At 50.2% G+C, this 27,974-nt stretch overlaps 1 protein-coding gene across 2 annotated transcripts; it reads left to right on the top strand.

Moving 5' to 3' along the window:
• The first annotated feature begins 573 nt into the window (after positions 1 to 573).
• NR1D1 (nuclear receptor subfamily 1 group D member 1) lies at positions 574 to 18,821 on the top strand. 2 transcript variants are annotated; one of them, XM_084804561.1, is made up of 8 exons: positions 574 to 931; positions 8,548 to 8,886; positions 9,441 to 9,529; positions 10,971 to 11,115; positions 12,134 to 12,744; positions 14,322 to 14,507; positions 16,403 to 16,613; positions 17,278 to 18,821. In XM_084804561.1, exons 1-8 carry the CDS (start codon positions 871 to 873, stop codon positions 17,475 to 17,477), a joined length of 1,842 nt encoding a protein of 613 aa, XP_084660687.1. In that variant the 5' UTR covers positions 574 to 870; the 3' UTR covers positions 17,478 to 18,821. The 2 variants fall into 2 exon arrangements, with proteins under 2 accessions (XP_084660687.1, XP_084660686.1); XM_084804560.1 differs by lacking the exon at positions 17,278 to 18,821 and having other exon boundaries at positions 16,403 to 17,011.
• Positions 18,822 to 27,974: the final 9,153 nt, after the last annotated feature.

The following is a 27,974-nucleotide window of genomic DNA, read 5'->3' as shown; positions in this document are numbered from 1 at the left end:
GAAACGTGAGTAAGCATTGGCTGCCCCAGAAAAAGCTCACTCCTATTTTGAAAGGCGTTGATTCGTCGGCCCCCCGCCCGTTCCTGCACGATCCTTTGCCAAGCTCTGCACTGGCAGCCAGCTGTGGTTGAAAGGAGACTGGGTTCTTTCCACACATCACGTTAAGGCATCACGTTTTTCAGGGATATTCCTCCCCCCACCCCACCCCACCCCTTTTCTGTGTGTGTGCGTGAATGCTCGCCTCAATCTCCTTTGCTCTCTCGGAGAAAGCCAGAGGAAGAATAAGCAAAGTCACTCCCTAGGAATGCACGACCCGCACGCGCGCACGCGCGCACGCGCAAAGGAGAAAAAGCGCAGCCCAGGGAAACTACAACTCCCGGCAACCCTCGCGCCCAAATGAGAAAGCCCAGTGCAATGTGCCTGCTGCTGCTGCTGCTGCTGCAGCAGCTTCAGAAAGTGTGTCACTGGGGCACGAGGCTCTCCCTAGGAGTCACATGGTGGATGCTCCAGTGCCGCGTGCTGGCGTTTGCGCAGCTGCAGGCACAGAGGAGACGGCGGCGAGTGCGCCCTGGCAGAGTAACATTTTGCAGGCGAAGGGAGCGGCAGCAGCGCAGGCGAGCTCCGGGCTGGCGTGAGAGCCCTCGCGTGCTCCGCTAACCTGGCGCGTTGTCCTCCGGGCTTCAGTGCAAAAACAGTTTTTTTTGCTTTAAGGCGGCAGATTTCCACCGGCGTTCACCGCAAGCTGACCGGTTTGATTGCTTCATAACTTTGGGGGGACCAGAAGAGGAACGAGGAGGAGAAGGGGGCAGCCTCTTGCTTCCCCTCCGCCCCTCCTCGCCCACTGAATCGCAGCTCGCCTCGTCGCTAGACATGAATGACAGCTGCCAGCTGAGCAGGATGGCAGCGCTGGATACGAACAACAACGCCCCAGGTAAGCCCCTGACGGATTGCCTGCCTTGCTCTCCGATCCCTCACGCTTGCGCCACAGCTCTCCCTCTCCGGTGACCTCCAGGGCCTCGCTTCGGGACGTGTCACGCGAGGAGCAGCCCCCTGTTCCCCGGCACCGGGTGGGAGCGGACGTGCCAAGGCTTCCCAGGCGGGGCGCCCCCTCTCCCCAGAGACAGCAGGAGCCGCTCTCGAGACGTGCAGGGTCCTTCCGGCGACGCTGGAGTCGTGCGTAGCACGGAGGAGAGCGGATCCCTTCTGAGCTCCCTCCCGCGAAGACCAGGGTCGGGGCTTCCACGGGGGGGGGGCGGCTCCCCGACCCCGCCGTCGCTTTCCCTCGCCCCGTCTTGCTGCCGTCTTGCGTGCCCAGCCCAGTTACGGCCGGCGCATTCCTCCTCCTCCGACTCCTGCCGCTTCCCCCGTGCGGGTCGGGCGCAGCAGGGCAGGGGCTCGCTTCGGGGGCAGAGGCCGCCCTTCGCCCTCCTTGTGCGGGGCGAGCGGGGAGCCGAGGGTCTGGGCCCCTAGTCGCCGGGCGACGCCTCTGACCTTGGAGTTTGGGGGCGCACAGGGACATAGGACGCTGCCTTATACCGAGTCCATCTAGCCCAGCGCTGTCGACACAGACGGGCAGCAGGGGCTGCCGGGGTTCGGGCAGGAGTCGCCTTCCCTGGAGCAGCCGGGACCGAACCTGCGACCTGAGAGGAGGGGCTGCTCTGCTCCCCCTGCGAGCCTCGGCCGCCGGGCGTTTTTCTCCGAGAGCCTCCTTGGGGACACCCGAGGGTCTCGTTCAGACGTTACCCCTCCCGGTACTCCCGGGTTCCCTTCCTGGACTCCTGCTCGCCCCCCGCATGATCGCTTCCAGGGACCCCCCTGCCATCCCCGACCCCTGTCTGGAGCCGCCTTGCGCGCTCCCCCCCCCCCGGAATCCCCCACCCCTTCCCCGGGATTCCCCCACCGCGCTTCCCCCACTGACACTCTCACGTGTTCTCTGGCCCGGCTCAGCCACGTGCAAAGTTTGTTTTCCCTACTGGCCCCGCCCGTCACCTTCCATTGGTCGGCCCGCCCCATTACATCATCGGGCACGCCCCCTCGTGGAACGTCACCATCCGGGAAGCACGGACGTCCCGAGCACCCTCTCCTGGGCGGGGCTGTCGGGTGGACCACGCCTAGCGAGGGAGGGCGGGGAGCGTCGGAGCCAATAGGTGGGCGAGGGGCGGGGCAAAGCGTGATGGGCAGCGCTGGGTAGGGACCCATGTGCAAAGCGGACACGTGGACGGGGCCCGCCAGCTTACTATCTCGCTGCTTGGTCGCTGAGATCCGGGCAGGGAGCGGCTCTGGGGCGTTGGGGGGCGCGATCGGCTAGGATGGGGAGCTCATGGGTCTGGAGTGCCCCCTGGGCAGCTGCCCCAGTTCACCGGCCTCCGCACCCTGGGATGGGCCTGCTTTGACCTGCGAATTAAGGAGCCCAGGAATCTCTTCCTCTCCCTTTCAGCTTCCTAATTTCATTCTTCGTTACACGTCGTTACATGACCCTATATATGCCCTGGTACCACTTGTCAGGCGTCTTGGGAACAAGGCTGCCAACTTTTTTTGGGGGGGGGGTTCTGCAGCTTTGTATCCAGGATCTCTGAGCGTGCACAGAACGCCTTTCATCAAAGGTGTAGGGTTTGGTGGATTTAAAAAAGAGATGTGACGTTCTTTTGAATATATGCAAAGTGCCTTTTATTTGTGCCCCAAACCATTAAAGCAATTATTGCAGCAATGTAGTGCCTCTGAGCATGTGCAGATGTCTTTATTTTATTTTATTCATTAAATTTATTAATCGTCCATCTGGCTGGTCGCCCAGCCACTCTGGGCGATGTACAACAATAAAAACAATTTAAAACAATAAAATTCTACATTAAAAACATATTTCTAAAAATACCCAAATGCCTGCCTGAACAACCACGTTTTTAATGCATGGCAGAAGCTCATTAAGAGGGGGCATGGCGCAGTTCCCTAGGGAGGGAGTTCCACAGAGTCTTTTCCCTCTGTTGAAAAGTAGCAGTGTAAGATCTCTGTGCAACATACACCCCCCACCCCATGATACTATCTTTTTAAAAAGAACTGTATTATATACAAAATAGGGAAGTGACAAAAAAGCTGAACACGTTTTTAATTCCATTGACTCCCGTTTAAGAGCTGGAAACACATTTTCTGGTTTTTTAGGACTCATTCTTGCTTGAGGAAGAATGCTGTGAGACCCAGCAGTTTCATTCCAGCATTTTAGCAACTAGGTATTGGTTCCTCTGCTCCATATTTCTGTATATATGAATTTATATATCTGTTACTATGTATTTCTATTAGATGATACTTCATTTATATAGATATTGACAAGAGAACTATGGCATACCTTCCATACAACCTACCCGAATTGTATCTGTCTACTTCTAGGATAGCAAGAACTTAGTGATGACAAAAATCAGGACAGAGGAAGGGTTCCCTTGGAGGGGAAAGTGGCTGGGAATGGAGAAAGCGGAGGAGGAGATAGTTTGATATTCCAACTCAAATGCAGATTTCTTTGCAATTATCTGGTTTTTACAAGTGGGGTATTGGTGCAGCCCAGTACAAGGTATGTGTACTCAGGAGCAAGGCCTGCTGAGCTCAGAATGGGATACTCCCCAAATGACTGCATAAGATTGTAGTGTGTTTGTGTGTGTATATGAGGGGTGGTTTGTTTGTTTTTAATCTCTCGTGGCTTGAGCTTTCTTGTGTATGTCATTTGTGAGTATATTTGCCTTCTTTGTTTTGAATCCATGACTGGGCTAGGAATCCAGTGACGCCCATAGTGGTCCAGACATCTTGGTTCGGGAGTCTGGGTGATAAATGATCCCCCTTTCTGTCTGTTGACATTGTTATTTTTGCAGTGGATGGGTTGAACCTGCTCTCAGCTCTGAAGCCCCTTTTGTCTTGTCCTTTGGAGATCACCGCTGGCTTAATATTTGCTCCACCCACAGAAGGGGACCTTTTCCCCATCCCAAACTCCTGAGTACATGGTACCTCTTCTTTATGTGGCTCAATCACTATGCCCCCCCCCCATCATGGTGGTGCTTGGGTATGGGAGACTTGCCCCATGTAGTGTTCAGGGCCATCTTTGCTGCAAGCTCCCATGCTCTTCCACTGACATTGCCTGTATCCCTGTGGGGTGAGCAAATGAGCAACGTTGGCCTTGTGTCAAAGACCACGTGTGGTAGGAAGGTCCACATGCATCTCCAGCCACTCCTGAGTCGTCCTCTCTTGAGCCTGAGGGCTGGCGGCACACCTCACAAGCAGACATGACACACCCCTGCCTTTTTCACACCCATTCGGCAGCTCTCCAACTTGGTCTGCACATAACTTCCACCCTCGCTTGTGCCTTCTAGCAAGTTCTTATTTATTCTCCGTGACCCACTTAGGATAATCATCTTCCCCACACAGTCCATATTTAATCACACATGCAGGCTTGGAGACTCCAAACTGGGAGGGAAGACTGCAAAATGGGCATAGCTTCCTCTACTGGGATTCCCTGCACTGCCCTTTGCACCTAGACGTGCCAGATTTCCAAACTCTGCTGCTGGCTTATTAAAAAAAGAAAGGAAAATGGGAGGGTTGTGAAGTAGTTTTTCAGGAGAGGCCACAAGCGGAACAACAGTGTTGGTGCCAAAGGGATTACTAACACTATCACATGCAGTGGCCACATTCAGAATCCAGATGGGATGATCATGTCCGCCTTAACACACCAGATGCTTTGCTGGTTCCCAGGCCTCTGTAACCCAAGGGGCTCTTCGTTTGAATCAAGGCGCATGCCTGAAATATCTGCACCCAGTTATCTGTGTGCTTGATCATTCTGCTAGATGTTATGCGTTTGTGCAATGGGAGAAAGGACAACCCACCTTTGATAAAGTTGCAGACTGCTACACAGCTGTGTGGCATTTGAAATATATGGGGAGATGTGCCCCACCACAAGCATGAATGGTATGGGATTTGGATAGGGGCTCTGGCACTGCATCTGGCACATCCGTTGTCCTTGGAGCTGGAGACCTTTCCATGGCAAGAGACTAGGTGGGACGCTGGCCCTGGATGCGTGGTACCGACATCATGCCTTGTCGCAAACTCCCTGGGGGAGCTTGAGGAAAGCTCTTGACTTTGCTGTGATCCGTTCAGCTGATGGCTTTGCTGCTGAGTTCTAGATTAACCCTAATTTCAGCAGAATGGCGAAGAGCCTCTGATGCGCAAGAGTGAGGCGGTAGTTCTGTTAGCTAGGAGGGTAGGTTTATCTATCCCTCATGCGTATGATCAAAGTGTGTTGTCAGACTTTGAGCTATGCTTAAGACCTCTTCTGCCACTGTTTCATTCTCTGCAGCTGTAGGATCCAGTGACAGAGAGAGAAAAGCCTTCTGTACTTACCCTAATTCAAACCCTGGCTGCACTGAACCCTGAGAGAGAACTGCTGGGCAAGCAGACTGCTGTCTAATACAGTGTGCAGAGTAGAAAGCATACTCCTGTCAAGCAGAGATTGTAGGATCTGTCAAACTGGACCTAGGGGAGACTGAGGCCTGTTCAAACCCAGGAAATGGGGAGCGTCGAGGCTGTACAACAGATGAAACGGAGAGGGGCAAACGCCTGCAATACTCCAAATGCAACGGGGTCCTTCACTTATGGGGAGGAGGAATGTTTGTCATGAAAGTGGAACGGTGCAAGGGATCAGAAGCTCAGGCTGTTGGATCCTGTCCTGCTTCGGGGGGCTGGTGCCAGGGCCTCCCCTTTTCTGGGCAGCAGAGCATGGGTGCCAGAGTATCCTTTAATGTATTACTATCCTTTTTACAGCTGGTAGGTGGTGGCGGTGGGTGTCATTATTTGGACTGTTTGCTTGGGCTAGTCCTGACTAGTACCGAGCTGTTCCTGTACTTGGTGTTTGATGAAAGGGAGAGGGAGATGCCTGGCCACCTCGCAGTAACTGTGCTTATTTGTTTTAGCGCCTGCTAAGCCAGCAATCCCAGGTGCTCGAGCCCCACACAAGGAAGGTCATTCGCTGGAGGGAACCAGCCAGTGGAGATAAGAGCTCACCAGCACCAGCCAAGGCTCTGTCTCGTTGCTAAAGGCCTGTCTGGGCACCAAACGTGGCTCTCACATGTGACCGTGTTTATAATCCCTTTGGCACTGCGGGCTTTGTTTTTACTTTGCTCGAGGCCTCTCCCACCGTACTTGCCCCTTGGCAAGTGGCCCAGCTGCAAAACCTCAAGTGTGTGTGTGTGTGTGTGTTTTAATCTCCAGGATCCCAGCTTAACCACCCTCCCCAACTTTGGGGGTGCAATGGGTTTTTTTGGCTTCCACCCATTTTTCGATGCTCTCTTGGCCCCCTGCCACGTTCTCTTCCCTCACTCGCTCGCTTGGTCACTCACTCGGTGTTTTTTCCTTTCGCAGTGCTGAGATGTAGGTCAGCAACTGAAAGCAGAGGGAGAGAGTTGGATTGCAAGAGAAGAATTTTGGCAAGATGAGTTCAGAGCCAATTAATTGGGGTTGGACTTGACAAACCTTTATCAGGTGTGTGCTGGGGAGAGGAACCCTCATCCACATAGTTCCCACGCATTCGACTGCGTTGGTTTCTCTCGTCTGTAGTTTTGTTCACCAGTCAGCGTATCTTAATCTCCCCCACTCCAGTTTCTGCACGTGTCCTAGGAGAACGATCCTGTGTGCCCATTTGTTTCTCTCCTTTTATCTTACACGACTGTCAAAATTCACATGTTCACAGTGTGACCTGAACTGTTAATTACCACTTTGTGTGTGTGTGTGAGGGGGGTGGTTGAGGCAGGCAGGCTGGCAATCTGGTTGTTTGCAGAAATGGCTGGCTCTGAAATGGAGTGAGAGGTATACAGGAAAGAAATGAATATAGTAGCTGTGTGTGTGTGTGTGTGGAGATTCTGAGTTGTCACACTGCTCAAACTAAAGGCAGAAGGTTATTTAGTATGCTTATTAGCTATGCGACCTAGGGAGTCTCCATGTTCAGAGACAGTATCCTGCATAACTGATACTGTGGTCAAAGAACAAGGGAATAGAATCATAGAATGTTAAGGATTGGATGGGTCCTTGGAGATCATCTAGTCCGGCCCCCTGTTCAGTGAAGGAGTTTTGTGATTACAGCATCCTTGACCGAGTGCTGTTGCCTTCAGACTCTGCATGTCAGTTCTCAGGGGTGTTTGCCTGGCCATGGCTGGAAATAGGACTCGGGGCTAGATGGCCCTCTGTCTGATCCACCAAATTAATCCTGATGTTCTTGTGAAGTTTTATGCCTCCGTGGATGTGGTTCATTCCTGCTTAAAGATATTTGGGGTAGGGGAAGGAATTTTACCCAAGCTCAGTTGTCCGATGGACATGTGTGAGAGGGAATTTGCTTTGCTAATCCGCAGCTTGGCTCACTCGCCTGAGTCGATCTTGAGCGATTTGCCTGTAAGCACTCCTTGCACCACAGCAGCTTTCTGCCAGTATTGTGGGAGAGAGTCCTTCTTTCCTTCCCCCATTCATATTTTTATAAAGCTCTTTCATCATGCTCCATTTTAGTGGCCATTTTTCTAAGCTAAAAAGGTGTCCCCCATCCCTACTGTAAGTTCAATTCCCCCTTTCTCTTATTTCTTCCAAGCCTTTAACCCAGTTCCCCCAACCTGGTGTCCTCCGGATCTGTCTGACTACCACTGGCTTCATTCCTAGCCAGCAGGGCTGTGCTAACCTTGGCCTCTTCTCTTTCTCCTCCCACCTCCCTTCTGCCTTCAGAACGGTCTTGCTTTTCCTTTAGAACGTCCAGCCTGCAGGCAGCATCACTTCCTTTTCATGTAATTGCAGTGCCTGGCAGCTGAGGCCCTTTTCAAAGAATATTGCTATTATTCTCTGCGGTACCTTTTTGAGATGGGGCAACCAGACCTGTACACAGGATCCCAAATGTTATTCTAAGCCACCCTCGAAATGCTTATATTGAAGGGCATCAGCCAAATCAAAATTGGTGAACGCGTCGTAGATCAATATTTATATTAGACCTGATTTTATTTTCAATCCCTTAAATCCCAATGTTGAGTTTACGGAGCGGTTTATTGTGGTCTGGATTATATATGTTGGTGGCGGTGCAAGGGGAATGGGCGGGTCGTCCTTCCTTGTGTCTCTGAGCATGGCTACTTCAGCCTTTAGGGTGCTTTTCAACGGTGTGTGGGCTGCTCTGTGGCCTCTCAGTTTAAAAATGGCTGAGTGCCAACACAGGGAAGTTGTAGAGGTCCCTTTCCTGCTCCCCCCCCCCCACGGTGTCCTTGAAATCACCTGCCTCTCTGACTACAGAAACATCCACAAGTAGCTGTGTGCGTCTGCGGTGTTTGCATTGGGAAAGCCACTTCAAGGTACAATCATGTTGTCAGGATATGATCTGCAACAGTGAGGGCTAGAAACTTATCCTGCTTTGAGACAGCTGAGCCTTTCCGGATTTGAACATGCCATAGAAGAACTTTGAACTGCCTAATGCAAAGAGGCGGTTGGGCACCAGCACGACTGCACTGACGGCTCTGCGGTTTGACAGATTCTCACGGGTCTTTTTGCTCTCCGCAGGTGGCGTGATCAGCTACGTTGGCTCCAACGGTTCTTCGCCGAGCCGCACCAGCCCCGTCTCTCTGTGTGGCAGCGACAGTTCCAACGGCAGTTGCCAGCTGTCCTCACAACCCTCCTTCCCCAGCTACTTTCCACCTTCACCCACGGGGTCTCTGGTGCAGGACTCTGGACGCCCGTACGGGGGTAGTTCAGCTGGGCTACGTGATGACGCCTCCCCTTCCTCGTCCTCGTCGTCCTCCTCTTCCTACAGTTCTGGAGGTTCCCCAGTGGGGCTGCAGGTGGCCTTAGATGATGGGAGGCGCGTCTCCCCTACCAAAAGCACCAGCAGCAGCATCACGAGTGAGTGACGGGCTGGGGCGTGGATTGGGGATGGGCCGTGGGGCGGCTGTGGGGTCAGGGCCGGCCCTACCACTAGGCAGAGTGAGGCGGTTGCTTCAGGCAGCAGATGCTGTAAAGCAGTAGCTCGGTGCTAGAGGAAATCGCTCTGCGCCCCTTAAATTGGCCCGGTGCCTTCAGGTGGAGTGAAGGACACTGTTCTATCACCAGTGTTGAGGACAGATTCATCCGCCAGTCCAGCTGGATTTTTGAATGTGGAATGGGAGCGGGGATGTCTCGTTTTTTGCCTCAGGCAGCAAAATATATTGGGTCACCCCTGCGTGGGGTTTACACTTGCACCAACTCCTCCGGCAGGTTCTGTCGGGCTTTGGATCCAGGCCTGCCACCCGAGATCAGCTTGCCTGTCAGGCCACCGTAGTGCCTTCCAGCTCCATCAGAGCCAGCGGCATGCCCGCGCCGTTTGCAGAGCCCTCAGGTGGAGGCGCTGAGATCCACAGAGCTATGAATCCTGTCTGTGGGCTGGGAGTCTCAACCCCTCTCTCTCTCCTCTTCCCCAGAACTCAGTGGGATGGTCCTCCTGTGTAAAGTCTGCGGGGATGTCGCTTCTGGGTTCCATTACGGTGTCCATGCTTGCGAAGGCTGCAAGGTGAGCGCTGTCTCTCTCTCTCTCTGCGTTGAAGAATTGTGGGACTTAAATATTATGTTGACATAAGTCAGCCTTCGCCAACTTGGCACCCTCCAGATGGGTAGGACTGCAACTCCCATCATTCCCAGTGGGAATTATGGGAGTTGCAGTCCTACCCATCTGGAGGGCACCAGGTTGGCAAAGGCTGACATATGCTGCAGGTAGGGGATGGGACAAGGCCTCAGGCAGAAAGTCCCAAGATATTCTGGTGTCTCATGCAGAAAGTCCCAAATGGTCCCCCCTTCTCCACACTAACAGGCCTTGGGTGCGATCCACCAGGGTGTTTCTTCTCCAAGCCATGGATGTGAATGGGAGCTGCACAAGAGCACGCTGGTGGATCGTGCCCCATGGGCCAGATCCGTCTGTCTCCTGCTCTGCTGCACCTTACTGACTCCCAAAATCTGTGGCGAGAGGTGATCACCTCACCTTGCCTTGTGGTAGAGCAGCTGCCTCTAGGCTGACCCCTTATTCATTTATTATTTATTTATTGCATTTCTGTCCCGCCTTTTTTCCTCCTTAAGGAGCCCAAGGCGGTGTACATAACCCTCCTCCTCCTTCTCCTTTATTTTATCCTCACAACAACAACCCTGGCCTGTGAGGTGGGTTGGACTGAGAGTCTGTGACTGGCCCAAAGTCACCCAGCGAGCTTCCATGGCCAAGTGGGGGCTCGAACCCGGATCTCCTGGCTCCCAGTCCAATGCTCTCGCCGCTGCACCATGCTGGCCCTTAGGCTGAAGAGCTGCTCCAATCCTGACTTGCAGCCAGGCAGGGCTTGAGATTCCTTCAGGAATCAACCCCACCAACCCGACGGATGCATCAGGTTGCTTTTTTCCAAACCAGTCAAGGTGGCCGCCACCCTCCCTTTGTCAACCCTGCCCAACATTTTAGACATTTGTGCAAAGCGTCTTGGAACCCCCCAAAGTCCTCCATGATTTGCCATGCTAGTGTGGGGCAGCGGAGCAAAAGCGAGGCTGGGGGGGGAGGGTGTGTGTGTGAAAAAATAAAGTTCTCCATTGAGCTTTAGAATTTTCAAAACACTTTGTCTCCCGTTATTTTCATCCGTTTGCACAAATACATACAGACCGTTATCCTCTCCCTTTCCACATAGAGAGGGTTGGTAGCTTAAAACTAGCACGGATCTAAAAGGGCGGCTGGAAATCGCCCTGCCTCAGATGTGCCAGCGTTGAGTAAAGAGGCCTGGCCGTGCTGTGGCAGCTCTCCCCCTGGCGAGGCAGGCTGCTCTCGAGGCCTTTGCAGGTCGAAAGTGCCCGAGCTCACTCCAGCTCGCTGTCTCTAGGAGCTGGCTGGGAAAGAGGCTGACCCTGGGGCTTGGATTCAGGCATGCTCTGCTCGCCATCTGGGCAGTGAAGCTAACTTGGTCACTCTTCCACCTCCATTCCAGGGTTTCTTCCGGCGCAGCATTCAGCAAAACATCCAGTACAAAAAGTGCCTCAAGAACGAGACCTGCCACATCGTCCGGGTCAACCGCAACCGCTGCCAGCAGTGTCGCTTCAAGAAGTGTCTGGGGGTCGGCATGTCCCGTGACGGTGAGTTCCACCACTCCAAGAGCTGGAGGCTGACGGTTTTTGTGGGCTGGGGCCTGTAAGGGGCGGGGCTATCTCATAGTTCTTCACTGGCATGCCTACTTGAGGTGCCCGGATCACGCCCTGGAGTGCCGAGAGGTATCTTGGGGTGGTTTTTGTTTTGTTTTGTTTTGGAAACAGCAGCAAACCCTTCACCACTCTTTCGGGATATGTTTGAACGCAACCCTCACTCACTCCTCCCCAGTTAAGCAGATCACCCCTTCCTTCCTCATTGGCCCTGCGTTGTTCACTAGCTCTCGCTGTTCTGACATCCAACAACGTCCATCTCATCATCTCCCCAAACCTACTATTCCAGCACCTCTAGGCCCCCCTGTGGCAGTCTGTCCTGCTTTTCCCCTCTGCCATTTTGAAAGGGCGTGCAAGGACCGCATGGCGGAGAACAAGGGAACAGGGCCCTGGTGGCAATGGAACACCCTTCCAAAAGGAGGCCCTTTGCTGCTTGCCTTTTGGCCAAGAAAAGCCAAGACTTTGCTTTCTCTGCTGGCTTTTTTAGGGCATCTCTACACCGGCCTAGAATCCTGCATTTAAAATGGAGCTTTCTGCTTCCATTTTAAATGCAGGATCACAACGACTCTGTTTTTCACATGCTTCCTCCCCCCGCTTTCCCCCTCTTTCTCCCCGTATCTGAATCTTCCATATCCTTCATTGATCTCGCTCCTCTTCTTGCTGCTTTTCCGCTTTTCAGGAGGGAGGGAGCTCAAGCAGAACACAAGGGGGTCATTTGATAGCTCATTATCTGCGATCTATTTAAAAATGGAACAAAGGGCAATTAGTGCAGGAGACACCTTGAATGTTCACGGCCTCATGTAAAGAGCCCACAAACTTCTGTGAGGAAGCCATTGCAACCGCAGGATAAAAGGTCCGTGTGAAGAAAGCCCAAGTCACTGTTGTATGAAATTCGTTCCTCATCTGCCATACCGATGCTTCACAGGTGCTTCTCTTTTTCCTGTCTCCCCTACAGCGGTACGCTTTGGGCGCATCCCCAAGCGTGAAAAGCAACGGATGTTGGCTGAGATGCAGAGCGCCATGAACAACATGGCGAACAACCAACTGAGTGCGCAGTGCCCGCCAGAGAGCTTACCCACGGGACACCCACAGCCCACCAACCCCCTGCTGTGCCACCAGCCCCAGCTGGCCCCCTGCTCCCCACCACCCCACGCAGCCTCATCACCTCAGGCTTCTCCTTGCTTCTCCCAGTTCTCCCAGCAGCTGACGCCCCCGCGCTCCCCCAGCCCTGGCAATGTCATGGAAGATGTCATCTTTCAAGTGGCCAAGGCCCACAAGGAGATTTTTGTTTATGCCCATGACAAACTGGCCGCGGGGCCCCTGCCACCCGTGGGAAGCGACAAGTCTCTCAGTTGGGAGAGCAACTGGTTGACCAATGGCTACCACAGCAATGGGCTCTCTCATCAGAATGACAACTGGAACACTGGCCCGGCCCCAAGCAATTCTTGCCACCAGAACAACGTCAACGGACATCGGTTTTGCCCCTCCGGCTATTCCTCTGGGGAGACAGACGCCTCCGTTGGACAAGGCTCCTTGCGGCAGAGCGAGCCCAGAGACATCCTCTTGGTAAGTGTCGCATCCCCAAGGCACTTCCCGGACACCCTCTCGTTGGCCTGCCAAGGTTTATTCAGTGTCCAGACGTGACAGATTGCTCTCTCTCTTTGTAAGAGGGACCCCGTTGTAGCCAGTTTGCCTTACCATCTTGGGGGGGAAATCAATGGCTTGCTTGAGGAAGAGGCGAGATTCGTAGCTAGGCCACCAGCCTAATTTCTGCTTTGGATAGATTTTTATCTCAGCTACTTTGTCTTTTGAGCCCCCACCCCCATTTACACATTCTAGAACTCTAATGTTCAGCCGCCCAGGTATGCCGCTTGTATTACAGGTGCATAGGCTGTTCCTTAGACATATTCTGTATTTCTTGCTTTTCCACACCTGCATCAGGAGGGCTTTTACTTTACCCTTTGTTCTTAGCATTCTCTTGCTGTGTTTAGGCATGTACGCTATCCAGTGAAAAGCAGTTAAGATTATTTTATTTCTTATACTAAAAAATGACCACCCATGCAAACAAACAAAGGTGCAGCCCTGAGGAAGAACTCAAAATAAATTCTCCTTGAATTCAGTGGGAGTTGGTTAATTTCCATGTAAACAGGTTGCGTAGTGGGCTGTGCGCATTCAATTAATATACGTGATTCTGTCTCAACATCAACTATGCTAATTGATCAAGAGTAGCTTAGCAGCTTGGAGATCCACAAGCGGAGAATCTCCCAGTGCGTGTGTTCTGGATATGTGCGTGTGTGTGTGTGTGTGAGAGAGAGAGAGAGAGAGAGGGCTGGGGGGGGGGGACGTGCAGTGGGGAGCACAGAATGCACTAACTCATCAGCCCTCGTTTTGTAAAATCTTGCATAAGGAGAGGAGGCAGGAACCGATAGATCTCCTTCTTGTGGGAAATCCCTCCATCCTAGCCCCCCACAAGGTCAGAGAATCTGCCACAATGATAACAGTACATTGAGAATGGTGATGGGGCTTGACTCACCTACGTATCCTTAAGGAACATCAGTGCTGACTCGAGAGTACTGGTGGATGATGGCGCACGCACATGTGTGTATGTATGTGTGTGGAACTTCGCCAGTGAAACAGAGGGGTGCACGCACAACACGCTCAATGTTTCACTGTGGTTGCCCCGATGCCTTTACATGAGAAGGCATTCATTTGTTAATGAATTTTTAAGAAGTTGGTGGGGAGTCAAAGCTTGGTAAAAAATACGTTGCTTGCTTGTACGTTGAAAGTAGTCATGGTTTAGCTAGGATTGGACTCAACCATGGTTCCGTTTCACAATTGGGTTCTTCTGTGGCTGGAGTGCTGTCATGTACCCAGGTTAGTGCATGAAGCTTCCTCTTACCAGCATTTTCAGTCAGTTGTCAGGCTACAACGTGACAGTGGCTCAGTTTGGTCATTCATTGGATGGGAAGTATGGAACACTTCATTTCTTACGGCTGTGTGTGAGCGGAAACAAATGTAGAAGAGCAGCAAAAGATGGGAGTTCAGAAGCCTCTACACTGCAGACCTACATAGCTGCTGTCTGGCTCCAGCGGCTCTTGGCCGGTGGTGCTTCATCTAACATGGCTATTTTTCCATCCCAACAGGCGTGCCCTATGAATTGTCATCCACATGGTCGCAGTGGCCGCACGGTCCAGGAGATTTGGGAAGATTTCTCGCTGAGCTTCACTCCTGCCGTACGAGAGGTTGTGGAATTTGCAAAACACATCCCTGGTTTCCAGGAGCTGTCACAGCACGACCAGGTCTCTTTACTCAAAGCTGGCACATTTGAGGTAGGGTGATTTCCAGCCGCCCTTTTAGAACCCTGCTGGTTATAAGCTACCAACCTTTTCTGTGTGGGAAGGGAGATGATTGTCTGTATGTATTTGTGGAAACTGATGAAAATAATGGGAGACACAGATGTTTAAAAATTCTAAAGCTCAATGGACAACTTTATTTTTTCAAACTTTTTTGCAACGTAATGAAAATGCGTTGAAAGGACATGATTTGCTAGTTTCTCTTTGAAAAACAAAGTAATTAGGAGTAATTAATCAGAGGCTGGATGCCAGCCTCACCTAGAGCAAAGCAACTGCTCCAAAAGGGAGGACTTTGTTCTTGCCAAATGTATTTGTTTTGCTTCTGAACAAGAAAAACAGCCCCTTTGCAGTATGATCTGATGTATCCGATGTATGATCCAACCTGGAGAGAAGTCCCACTGAATTCAGCGGGTTTTTCTCCCCAAGCATGTGTGCCAGGGATTGCAGCCTGCCTTGGAAGATTAGAGATATTGTTAAAATTACCTTTTGCAAATTAAATTGGGGGGGAAGTCTCCCCTGCCCAAAATGGAAGGTTTTCTAAGCACCAAGGCCTCAGCCTCAAGGACCTGAGGCGCAAGGCTCCCTGCACACATGAAAAGTGTGAGCACAATCTCCCGAGACTTTCTTTGGCACCAGCTGCATTGAAATGGATGGGAGCTGCTCAAGAGCACCACTGGAAGAATCTTCTGGGGGACGGCACCCCCAGTTTCTTGTGGCCAAGCTTGTCCATGAGTTCCCATGTGGTGAGGGGATTGAGGTTACATATGCACTGCCAAATGGCGCAGGCATTTCCACATCCACTAGAGGAGACCCACATACAGAAACCTCTTTGCATTGCTACATCAGGGTGCAAGACTTTAAAACAGGGGAGTGACAAAAGCACTGCCTTACAAGGCCCTTGAGGCTGCTGTCCACCCTTTGTATTGTGAAGCAACCGCTAGGTTTTACCATAAGTGGTTTAGTATTTCAAAGCTTACTGAAAACCCATTTTAAATGCTACTGTTGTATTTGTTCTTAGAAATTCTGTTAGTCATGATATTACTAGCTTAAATGCTTTCTCTGTTAAGGTGTGTTCTACTTAAATGGGTGGGGCTTGACACTCCCATGAGATCACCCCAAGCAGATGTTGCGCTTGGTGCAAAAAGGCAGAGGTGCTGTGCAAAAGCCCATGCATTCAGCAATGGAGTAAGCGAAGCATGACTCCATACATGATCCCACTGGGAAAAACATGCGTCCCAAGCTTGCACACTAGGCTCTGCAGTGAGCGCACATCATCCTTTTTTTACTCTCTCGTCTGCTGGCTTGGGGTGGATAGGCAGATCTAGAGGTCTGCAGGCCTGGGAGCCTTCTTTCCTACATTTAGGCCCCTGAGGGTTCCCTTACACCCCACAATTCCTTGTACTCCTAAGAACACAACTCCAGAGCAGCGCATGGGAGTTGCGGTTGAAGTGGGAGTTCCATAAAGCCCTGGTGCATGCACGGAAGCACGTGGTCACATGTGCACAGCTGTTGAAATTGGGCTTGGAGCATAAACCTCAATTCCTGTTCTTGTTCAACTATCTATTGAAATCGGGGGATTTTTATTTGTCTAAGTGGGCAAAGGACACGGACCCTGAGAATACATACACAGCACGAAGGGCACAAATGCCCCCCAGAACCTCAACTTTGGGTGAGCAAGGGAGACGGACTAGATGGTTGCCTTGGTCCATTCTAGATTGGAATGTCATCTCGAAAGATGTTTCTCATGTAATTTGGTGTGTAGGCGAACCCCCTTGACCTGGAAGCCAACACAGAAGGCATTTGACTGGGTTTTGTGGGCACCGCACATCCTGTGTTCTGACAGGCATCTCTCTCTCCTGCCTCTTCCCCAGGTGCTGATGGTTCGATTTGCCTCCCTCTTCAATGTCAAGGAGCAGACGGTGACGTTCATGAGTCGTACCAAGTACAGCCTTGAGGAGCTGTGGGGGATGGGCATGGGCGACCTTCTCACATCCATGTTCGAGTTCAGCGAGAAGCTTGGTTCCTTGGCACTCTCCGAAGAAGAACTGGGCCTCTTCACGGCTGTCGTGCTGATCTCTGCAGGTGGGTGCTCTTCAGTTGGATTAGTGGGGGTCTCAGTCATGGAGCACCAACTCTTTGGCCCTATCTTTTTTGAAGCTCTCTGCAGTCATCCTGTTTTGTTGCCCTTATTTTCCAGTTATATCGTTGCCCATGATGGCAGCCATCCTGCCTCCAGTTCTACCACCCTTAGCTACCTCAGCACCTCCCTTCTCCCCCACGCCACTCCTCTTCCCCCTGCAAACCTTTCCTTTTCCTTGAAGCTTTTGCTTATATCTCAGTCCACACCCAATAGCTACAAACTGCAAATACCTAGTTATTGCAGTTCCCCACATTTCTCCTAATAGTTTTGCCTCTTCTCTTCCCCCCCCCTCCCCCTGCTTCTCTTCCCCCATTGTGAAAACTGAGAGTGTAAACACCTTGGGGCAGAGACCCGTTGTCTTTGGTTTGTGTTACTCTGTGAAGTGCTATGTTCACTGATGGAGCTTTGGAAATGATCACCCAGGATTCAAAGAGATTGGGTTCCTGTAGATCAGGCTCTGGTATGATCTGATCTGAAGATGAGGGGACCTGTGACCTTGTGGGAGGGCGGGAATGTGTGATACATGAGAGAGCTGGAGCCCGTAGGGGTCTGCTTCCCTGTGCTGCTGTTACACAATACTTACTTGCCTGTTCCCATTCTGTGCAGATTGTTCTGGCATTGAGAACCCAGCATCTGTGGAGCAGCTGCAGGAGACGCTGATCCGGGCCCTGCGGGCCCTGATCCTCAAGAACCACCCTCAGGAGACATCCCGCTTCACCAAGCTGCTGCTTAAGCTTCCTGACCTACGCACCCTCAACAACATGCACTCCGAGAAACTTCTCTCCTTCCGCATAGACGCTCAGTAGGCGAGGGGGAGGGCTTGCATACTGGCCCACCCACCCGTCCTGCCCCTCCCTGCATCATTGCACTAACCAGACTGCTGCTCTCTGGGCCTGGACTCAACTACCTATTTATACTGGTGTGTAACTGCTGCTGCCCCTACCTGCTCTGAAGCAAGCGGCACGGCTGTCCTTGTAAATATATCTGTGTATATTGGAGTTGTGTGAATAGAACGGCACTCTTCCTGGCCGTGGCACCGGCCACACGGGAATAATATATTGAAAGCAAAATGCCTGGATGGTCTTCTTCCTGAGTTGTTCACCTCTAGTCCCCTCTTTCTAAAATGCTCTCTCAAGGTGGAGGAGGTGTAGTGGTGAAGTGGGACTGAACCAGAGGTGATCCTTTGCTCCTGCTAGGAGGGCAGAAATGATTGAATATATACACAAGCATCGTTTACCTTGCAGGGGACTTCAGCCCTGACCCTAGAGAAAGCGAATTGTGCTCAAGTTCAGTGGGACGTAAATGGTGGCAACTTTGTCCCACTTACTTTGTGGGTCTTAAGAGTATGTTGAAGGCTGGAGACAACAGATAATATTGTTGAAATGTGCACGTTTCCCAAAGGTTTCACTTCCCATAATGTGTTCTGTACACGCTTATTTTGCCCTCCTGTTGCCTCCATTCAAACCCAGTTTTGAAACAATACAAGCCCCTCAGCCAACCCACCCTACCCATTACTAGAAGTGAAAGTGGGATGAATGTTCACATTGCAAGTAACTTCTCCCCACTCTTTCAAGTCTTTTCTCCACCTTTGGGCATTATCATCTGTCCCCAGCCTAATTTTCAGCAGCGAGGCCACCGATGTGTTCTCTTCCCCCAACAACCAGGAAGCCAGGTGCATGGGACCCAGCAAGGTTCTATTCAGCTTTTGATAGGGGCTTTAATAAGTAGGGCAAGAAAGAAGGGGGGGCGATGTTGACAACCAAGGGCTTGTAGAATTCTTGCCTGTAAAAACAGTTCAGCCAAGGTGCCCCTGCCCTGTTTTGGTATTTAAAGAAAAGGACTTTTGCCCACGACCACTCCCCAGAAATGAGACACCAAAAGCCAGTTGGGGCTGTGACCGTTGGTTTTTTCTTTTTCTTTTTTAAGGGTAGGTTTGTTTGTTTTTTTAATCATATATTTATTACATAAATATATAGTAAAATAGACCAGCGACAATTACCATAAAAATATCTTTCTTTAAAATCCTGACCAAAAACACAAAAAAGGGTTATTTTTTCCCCCGCCCCAGACTATTCAGGGTTTTTTTTTTTCAAAATCGCACGTCACAGACAAATTGTGATTGTCGTATTTTTACATCAGCAGCTTCCTGCTTCCCAGACGCAAAAAAAAAAAGAAGAAAAAAGAAGAAAGGGGAGGGGGGAAGGGATAAGGATGAGGTGGAGGGAGACCATTTCCCCACCTGGTTTTTCCCTCCCTCTGATCCCCCAACCCACCACCCCTTCTGAAAACCCCATGCCCCAAACATACATTCACAAACTCCCTGCTCACAGTTTCTTTCCCTGCTCTGGACTGCGAGGGGGAAAAACCACAATGCATAGTATATGGGGGTTATGGGGTTGCCCCCTTATTGGAAACTCTCCCCAGTGTATTTGAGAACAGCTCTCTTCCCAGCCCAAACCTTCTAGTCTTGATCCAAAATTGTGACCCCTTGAGTAAGAGCTTGCAGAGGAAAGGTCGGCTGGGGCAGGTGGGGTGAGGTGCAGAAGAAATCTGTTGGGTACCATCTGCAGGAACTATATGAGGTATGTACTTGGCAAAGGAATACTGAAAACTGGTGCAGGAAGCGTGTTCTTCCCCACCACACCCCACAAGTAGGCCTCTGGTGTGGAAAAAAACCCGAGCTGCTATGCACAAATCATCACAGTGCCCCACATGGAGGTGGAGGGAGGAGGGGATGGTGGGGCAACTGTGCCCCTGAGCAGCAAGGCCTTCTGCTCCTGGCGGCAAAGGCCTTGTGCGTCTCCAGTCAGGTTGGATACCAACCCAGTGGAGATACAGCTTGGTACCTACCCACAAGGAGGGAGGCGCCCGTCTGCTTGCTGTTTTCCTTGCCCTGGACTGTAGCCCCCCAAAGGCAAAATAAGGGCATTGAAGAGAGAATCGGCATGATGGTGGGAACGACACCTGAGGTGGCAGGACTTCATGGGAGGGAGTCACCCTGAGATCGTCCCTTCTTTCTAAGGATGGGTTGAGGTGCAGGGCGCTGCCCAGGTGCCCTCTGGTCCTCCTGCCCGGCGGCGGCGGCAGTCCTCGCAAGATGGTCCACAGTGCCCTCTTTAGGCAAGCTGGGGCATACCGGTAAGTCCTGAGACCTCCCTCCCCTTTGCAGCTCTCCCCGGAGGAAGCGCCTTGCATATATCCCAGGCACAAACTCAAAAGGTACAGATCCTGGCCCTCCCCTTTTGAGGCAAAAGCTATCTAGTTTCCCTTCAGAGTCATGGTGTGTGTGTGTGTGTGTTGGGGGGGGCGGAGAAGGGTCACGGATGAGAACGCTGTGGGTTGGTCCTACAAAGAGGCAGTGGCCCCCCTGAAAGTATAAGGGGAGGGGAAGTGTGTTCACTCAGAGTTTGACCTCCACAGCTGGTGCAGAGGAAAATGCCCAGGGCGGGAAGCTTTTCTTTGGCTAAGATGTCACAACCTCAGAACCCGAGTGACCCCCATGAGGAAATCAGGGTGCTCCTGTCCCTTCTTTCCTCCTTTCCGGGGCACAATTGGATCAGCTGAATGTTTTAAGAGCTGCCAATTCACACAACCATGGATATCTCTTGGTCACGCTCCCTCAACTGCCTGGGGTGCCTCAACAGAGAAAGTCTGAAGTGATACCAGGTGCTGTGAGAATTTTAGCTGTCGCTTATAGCTTATTCACATGCAATCCCTCACTCAGACACTGCTGTCTAACAAGTGATGAATGTATATGTGTGTCTTAAGCAAACGCTTCCTGCTCTCAAAAGGTGGTGGCAACTCACTTCCCTTGGTTTACAAGCTCAAGGGATGGAGACAGAGGGCCTTTAAGGAAGAGACTGAAAGCAGCTTGGACAAGGGTGTCACGTTATTCAAGGGAATGAAGCTGGTCAGCAGTTTAGCCAAATTATTCCAGGCTACGGGGCAGATAAAACCGACTACAGCAAGGTCAACCCTACATTACAACACATGAGGGCTAAGCTGAAGTCACACACGTCTGTTTCCAATGGTGCAGGACCACCTCACCCACTTTCTGGAGCCCCCTACATCAACTGAAGAAAAGGAGAGAGTATTTAGGGAGTCTGGTATGCTATAAAATGGATGGATATTGTCTTCCCCTGCCCAACCACAATTTGGGAGGGATTACGGGCTGCAGGTCATGTGTGTGGGTGTGATGAGGTCGCGCAAAGTGCACAGGGGCTTTACACTTTGTATGCATAGGGAATCTGTGCATGCTTAGTTGCGCACACAGCTGATAGAACTACATTTATATATAGAAATGCTACAGGTGCAATCAAGCAGGACGTTCCCCTGCACAAGCCCCACTGAAATTGATAAGAGGTCCCATTCCTTTCAGTGGAACTTGTGCAGGAGAAACGTTCACTCCGTTATACACTCGCACACACGCGCACACAGAGATTTTACTCCAAGGTGGAACCGATCACGGCAACGTCTCAGGTTTTAAAGCCCACCTCACCCTCAATGTGGGGTTTCCCAGTCCCTACGTTTGGATATGGGTAGGAAGTGAGTGGAGGAGACCAAATATTATTTTGAAAGGAGACTTCATTATTTGGTATAAGGCAATGAGGAATTAATACCCTGCCCCTCTCCCTTTTTAATAACCAGAGTTGCAAGCATGTTAACATAAGAGCAAACACGCTCCAAACCATGCCTCCTTAGACAGTGTTCTTTGCCTACACTGACTTGGCTATATACAAAATATTTACAAGAATACAAATACAGAGCAGACTGTACACTGCTTGGCGTGTGAAAGTGCACCCCTGCAGGCTGCCATTAAGGCCTCCAGAAAGAAGGGGGAGCGTGGGGGGAGACAGGTCAAGATGGGATCACGAATGGCAAATGCTTCAGCTTCTCTGTCAAGGGGGTGGACAAGTGGGATCACAGAGGGGAGAAGAAAAGCTGATGGGAGTGTTTTAGGCAGAAATGGCTAGTAATACTAAACGTGGGGGGCTGGATGAGAGAACCAAAACCCACAAACCTAGCACCACAGACATGGAGTCACTCATGAAAGCAGTCAGACCCATATTTGAGCGCAATCAAATACGCACATCGTGACTCCGCTACAAATCAGAAAATGGGCCTAAATGCCTGGCCCAATAGTTCTAGACATGCAGTCAGGCCAGACCACAGCCCCAGCACTCACGGTCAATAAATGTAGCATGCATGTGGGGGCCCACGTTATGGGAGCAGACACCCTTGCCCCAAATGTGCAGAGGACAGAAAGCACAGTCACATCAAGACAGATGCGCAGCTAGAAGCACAGACATGTACATGTATACGCATATACGCCCACACACGCCCATACATGCATGCGCACACACCCACACAGGCATACATACGCACATTCATACACAGAGGTTTGGAACCAATTTCCACAACAGAAGGGTAAATGTACACTAGGATTGTTCACGCACCAACGGAAAATTAAAATATAAGACAGCCTGCTCACTCAAAACACAAAAAATGCGATGAACACACACCGGAGTTGATCCACACTGCATACACACAACACTCCCAAGTTTGGATATTTATGTGCATGCCGTGGCAAATACAAGTTTGGACATCTGGCCGACACCTAGGAATGGTCACACGTGTTGGGTGTGTGCCCATGAGCATATCCTTCTCACATACCTAGATGCATGTACATGCATGTCACAGAGTCAGGGTAATATTCCCACTCAGAGAAAAGATGCAAGTTTGTGCGTGTGGCTTTAGGGCACTCAAAGGCTGCTTAAAATGGGTGAACTCTATAGAGGGCCTTTGCACCACAATGCCAATTCTGCTGCCTTGTCTGGTGGTGCCCCGGTCATGGTGGGGTGACAGCCTTTGGCCTCATCTGTAGTACTTCCATGAAGAGTGGACCATTGACCTAGGTATGGGGATCTTTGCTGTGCCCACCAAGTAGAAGGGGAACTAGTTGGAGTCATGGGCTGCACGATACCAGAACTAAAAGGGAGTTCTCACCTGCAGAAAGGAGAGCAGACAAGAAAACCTCAGGACACAGTGGGTGGAACTAAGGTGGTGAAGGACGGGTTTTTCTTCCAGATGAAGGAGGAGGTAGGTTGCACACAAGCTGATGAAAGAAGGGCTACCTGTCACTTGCTTTTTGTTATATATTGAAGGTTTAGGCTTGACCATAGAAAATGGACTGAAGATCATTGAATGTAGATTATTTTCCCTGAACGCCCTTTCAGATTGAGAGGATAGTTAAAAAGTGGCAGAACAGCAGCCATATCCAGTCTTTCAATGCATGCTTTTGGGCACAGTTTCCATTTTGTACATCAAAGGTAAGGCAGTGTGTGTGTGTGTGTGTGTCTGTCTCTCTGAGTGGTCACCCTAGCTAACAAAAGAAATCTAAGCAGAGCCTGTGACTTTTAAAACACTGTAAATGGTTTTTCTAAAGCCCCAGTTTCAGGAGTCCTGTAATTTTTTTTTTACAGCAAACACAGCAACAGCAACAAAGCTTGCATTACCTTTAAACTGTAATGCAGACGTGGACAAACAGAGCACACTCCTGCTTCTCTCCAGGTCATGAAAAACTAATGTTGGAGACTGTCCGATAACTTTACCAGAGAGCTGAAGGTGATTTGAAAGAGAGATTGTTGGCTGGGGTGTGTACCACAGGCTAGGGCTCCAACCTAATTAATGAAATCATAATGCATCATAGGAGTTTTAGCTATCCATTAAATTTGCATTTCTTGGGAAGACAAGCTAGGGGGAAACATAAAGTTGAGGAAAAGGCTGAAGAAAAATGCTAAGACGTTGCTGCTGCTAAGGTAGCTGAAAAGTAATGGAGGAAGAAAAGCAATCTTCCCACCCTCAACCAGCAATGGTTCACAGGGTTTCCCCTCTTGAGTGTAGTGTATAGAATGCTAAAGAAAGCTCTAGAAATTTCCAAAATGCGGTTCCGTGCAGGCAGATGTGTGACTGCACAGTGACCACAAAGAAGAACAGTATTTCTGAAGGAAGAAACCTATTTCATTTTAGGGATACTGCATATGTGTCAGAGAAGGCACCACCTTAGAACAGGTATTTCCTCCTATGTGTCAGAAAAGAGGGAATGCCTCTTAAGACAGAGCTTGCCATCTGCAAATATTTTAAGTAGTATTAAAAATATGCATTTTTTAAACTGCTGCCTGATTAACTGGGGCCACCTTGACAGTTGCTCAAGTTTTTAAATTGATTAATTAAACATTGCACATTTCTGCCTCAGGTTAAATATGTTTGCATATTGTTTCAATTTTTTTTTTCACCAGTGCTGACATTAGAACGTGTGTGTACCCTTAAGAAACAAAATCTCCGACAAACTACTTTGAACTCTCTTATAACGTACATTCATCTCCAGCCCAAGGAGTGTTTTACACATGCGTGATGGTCACTTGATGAGTGACTGATGAATGTGTTAACTGACTCAGTAAAAAAGCATGATTAGAGATAACATTAAAATTCAACCTGGTGGCGGCCCATTCACAAAAGTAAGCCATCACCTGATGTTGTGGTCATCAACTGATGGGCGTGCATGAGGCCCAGAAGTGGCATGGTTTTTCCAAGGCCTGGGAAAAGCATCTTTGTTTTCCTAGAAACATCACAGTTTTCAAAATGGGGTGAAGCAGGGTGGGGATAATCAACCAGCCTTATCAGTATGTTGCAGGTAAGCTAGTGAAAGCTGTAGCTCTCTTAGGTTCTCCCCCCACCCCCGCCCCTCAATTGGAACTGCACTGTCTTATTCTGGTATTTGTGGTGCATTGAAATCCCTTAAGATTGACATGGAACCCCAAACAGGATTTGCCAATGTGCCACGTTCCTCTCTTCTCTTCCAAAGGGGATGAGAGCCCATTCAATGTCCCAGTTAGAGAGCCAGGCTTTTAGGCCAAACTTCTGAGACATATGTGGGAATTTCTGGCCCAGTCCTTAGGGTTTGGGTCTGAAATATTGACCACCACAGTAAGAGAGATTGCATTTTTTAAAAAATTTAAGTTTGTATTGGGGAATAGCTCAGATCTCCAGTATCTTCAGTGGAAGCATCTCAAGTAACAAAGACTCTTGCCCAGAGAGCCACTGCCACACAGAGCAGTCAGTACTTGGCTAAATGGTCCAGTGGTCTGCCTCAGTATAAGGCAGCTTCATATGTTCGTATGCATGCATTATAAGGTGGAAGGAAATGGCAGAAGATACAAGTGGGTGGGAATCACCAGTGGACCGAGGGGTGCAAGTCATGGACTGATGCTCCAGCTTATAAACAGAGATCCAATTCCCTGGAAATTGTTGTTAGTGTTGCAACCCATTGCTGACCAGACAGCTGCCTCGTCTTGCCACCCCATTCATCCTTTTCTTCTGCAGGATTCTGATTGAGGGGAGAAAGTATGCCCCCCCCCCCGAAAAGTGCCCTTGGTGGGTGGGGGGAGGCAGGGAGAAAGGCAGTGGGAGCACAGTGCAGATGGGAGCAGGCCCAGAGTGATCCAATTCTGCCAGGGGGTGCGTGTTCTTGCATAGTGGAAAAGCAGCAGATTAAGAGGAACAATGCAGGAATACTTGATTGTGTGAAAGGATCTAAGTATCAAGGAGGGAGGGAGCTGGGTTTATTTGCGTATCTCTGTGTGCATGCATGCGAGTTGGATGCAGTTGTGTTAGCATTGTGTACCTTTTTAAAACCTGCGAAACAAACACACTTAAAGCAGCTGATGGCTCCAGTTTGGAACTGCAAAAGGTTCTCTCACAGGCAGGGGCTATAGCTCAGTGGCAGACCATGGGCCTTGCTTGAATAAGGAAAGTCCCGAGTTTAATGACTAGGATCTCCAGGAACAGGATATCCAAGGGAAGGACCCTGTATCTTATTCCTTCTGGGTGAGAAAGCATGGCACAGGATTTTGATTAGAAATACAGCCCTCGCCCCTGCAGCTTTGATCAGTAAAAAAAAATCCCGAACAGCTCGGAGACTTTCACCGGTCTCCTGCATCATGTTTCATTTGTCCCTCTGGTATCAGGGCCGGGAAAGACCTATACCAGAGGCCTTGGGGGGCCTCTGCCAGCCAGAGCAGACAATGCTGAGCTAGATGGTCTGGCACCATCTAAGGCAGCCTCGTGTGTTTATATGATGAGCTCTTGGTTCATTATTCAGAAGCTCCTGAGATCTTGTGTTTTCCTCCAAAGCCTTTGAGAGATACGATCGATCCTTTTGCATGTTTACGTAGAAGAAGGTCCCACTTGTTTCAGTGGAACTTTCTCCTTGGCACAGGATTTGCATAAAGACACAGGGGTTGGGTCCACACTTACGCTGGATCAACTGTGCTGGTGGAAGTGGAATTCCCCACCCACCCCTACCCGCGGCAGCCCTCCAGCCCCCTGAAAAAAGCTACACAGAGTCAGGAGACCCTGCCGAATGGGATGAGCTGTGGTGAATGGGGGAGAAGGATCCCCCCAAATCAGGCAAAGGAACCTTCTGTGGGTGGAGGAACCTTCGGTGAGCTGAGCCCATCCCGGCAGAACCTGGATCCAGCCCAGGCTTTGGGACACACAGATACCTTAGCTCATTGCATAAGACATGTTTTAAGCAAGAAGGGAAGTGTTTTAAGTGTGAAACGGTCTCTGTGATACCTGCTTACAAAAGGCTTGAGGGATTGGTTGGATGGGGTCAGAACAACTTTTTAAAATGAGGGGTTGGACTTAGGAAGGAGCAAAGCCACTGGGTCTGCAACAAGAATGGGCTGAGTCAAGGTGATCCATGTTAGCGGGTTGCTTCTCAATGCCTCTCCTGGGAAAGTAAGATGGAGCATGAAGGAACCAGCGCTTCTATTTATAGGAAGAGCCTCTGTGTATGTGCGCATGTGTGTGCAGGAAATGTATATTACAATTTAAGTACAAGGAGAAAATGCCAGGCTAAAACGTTGGCCAACCAGGCTCTGGAGTCCCTCATCTTTGGGTGCTTTTCGAATTATTATTGCATGGACGTTGGGTCTTGGGGATGGTTCAGGCAAGACCCACCCGCTATCTGGGGCCAGAAGGTGTTCTGACCCCCAAGAATGCCTTGCCTCACATTTCAATAGATTAACTCGCATCTTCTAAGCAAGAAATCTGGAACTGCATGCCCCCAAGATAAACAATTTCAGCTGCAGTTCCCTGGGGAGACAACTGATGGGAATACAGCTAGGGTTGTGTATACGCTGCACTTTAAAAACAACCTAAATCCCACATCAAGAAAAGCTGAATGCTGCGTTAAGAGCTGAATAATTAAGCAAAATGGCACACGTGCATTTATTTTGCGTAATGTATTCTGCTTCTGCATGGGAGACTTGCGCTCCGCACCACTAGAAATCCTACTTGGCCCCTGCTCTGAGATTTCACCAGGCTTTCAAGCCTATCTTCACAGCCATAAGGGTGAGAAACTTGCTCTCTTTTTTAAAAGGAGACTCTCAAGACCTGTACCCGGTTTCAAATTCTACGCTTGCATGGAACAGTGGAGCAGGAACAGCCCTGTTTATAACCAACCATGCTGTCCTGGCATTTGGGACTCCAAGTTCTAGTCAATGCCAACTCAGCAATAACACCCCCCATGAATCCCACATTGTTTAAAGGTGATTAAAAAAAACAAAACAAAAAACACTACTTTTTTTCTTCCAACCCCAATCTCGTTTGCGTGATTTTTCTTTTCTTTTTTCTTTTTTGTGAACAGACCCGTACAAAGATTTTTCTTAATTAAAAAAAATTATACATACTTATATATATATTTCTGTATATTAGCTTAAATTGGAGCTGTGTTCTCCATGCGCCGGCCCCTGAACCTTCAAATGGTACATCTGACATGCACCCAACCCATCCCACAACGTTTCCCACGGCGTCTTGAATGAGGTAAGAGGTAAAGGGTTTTTCTCAACGGAAACCAAGTGACAGTGGAGAGAAAGAAAAGGAAGGGAAGGGGGAGTAAAAAAAAAAATTACCCCACTCCCCTAATAATATTACATTACAGATGCAAAAGAGGTCTGGCTAACAGATTGACATAAAGATGGATCTATCACAGAAGAAGCGGCTCAGGCAAGAGGTCTGACCCATTAACAGCGTTAAGTGCCAAAATACTTGCATTAAGGTGATCACAGTCTTGTCTGCATTAAGGGTGAAACAGACAGGAAGAAGGAAGTGGGGGGCTGGTGGTCTTCCCCACCCCGCCCCTGCAAATCTTTGTAGGGATCAGCAACTGAGGTCCCAATGCCGAATCTGCCTCCTAGGCACCAATGGCCAATATCCCCCTACCCCGCTGCCAGCCCAGA

The sequence above is a fragment of the Heloderma suspectum genome, chromosome 6 (genome assembly GCF_057233095.1).
Source record: "Heloderma suspectum isolate Gila_16-S chromosome 6, 16-S_ref, whole genome shotgun sequence".
NCBI lineage: Eukaryota > Metazoa > Chordata > Lepidosauria > Squamata > Helodermatidae > Heloderma > Heloderma suspectum.
Note: the sequence above shows the minus strand (reverse complement) of the source record. Positions and strands in the feature narration are given on the sequence as shown.

Excerpts from the sequence above, each read along its gene's own strand:
- NR1D1 (XM_084804560.1), top strand. The coding sequence starts at position 871 with ATGAATGACAGCTGCCAGCTGAGCAGGATGGCAGCGCTGGATACGAAC. Across the intron at positions 8,887-9,440 it reads CACCAGCAGCAGCATCACGA|AACTCAGTGGGATGGTCCTC; the intron begins GTGAGTGACGGG and ends CCTCTTCCCCAG. Across the intron at positions 12,745-14,321 it reads AGCCCAGAGACATCCTCTTG|GCGTGCCCTATGAATTGTCA; the intron begins GTAAGTGTCGCA and ends CCATCCCAACAG.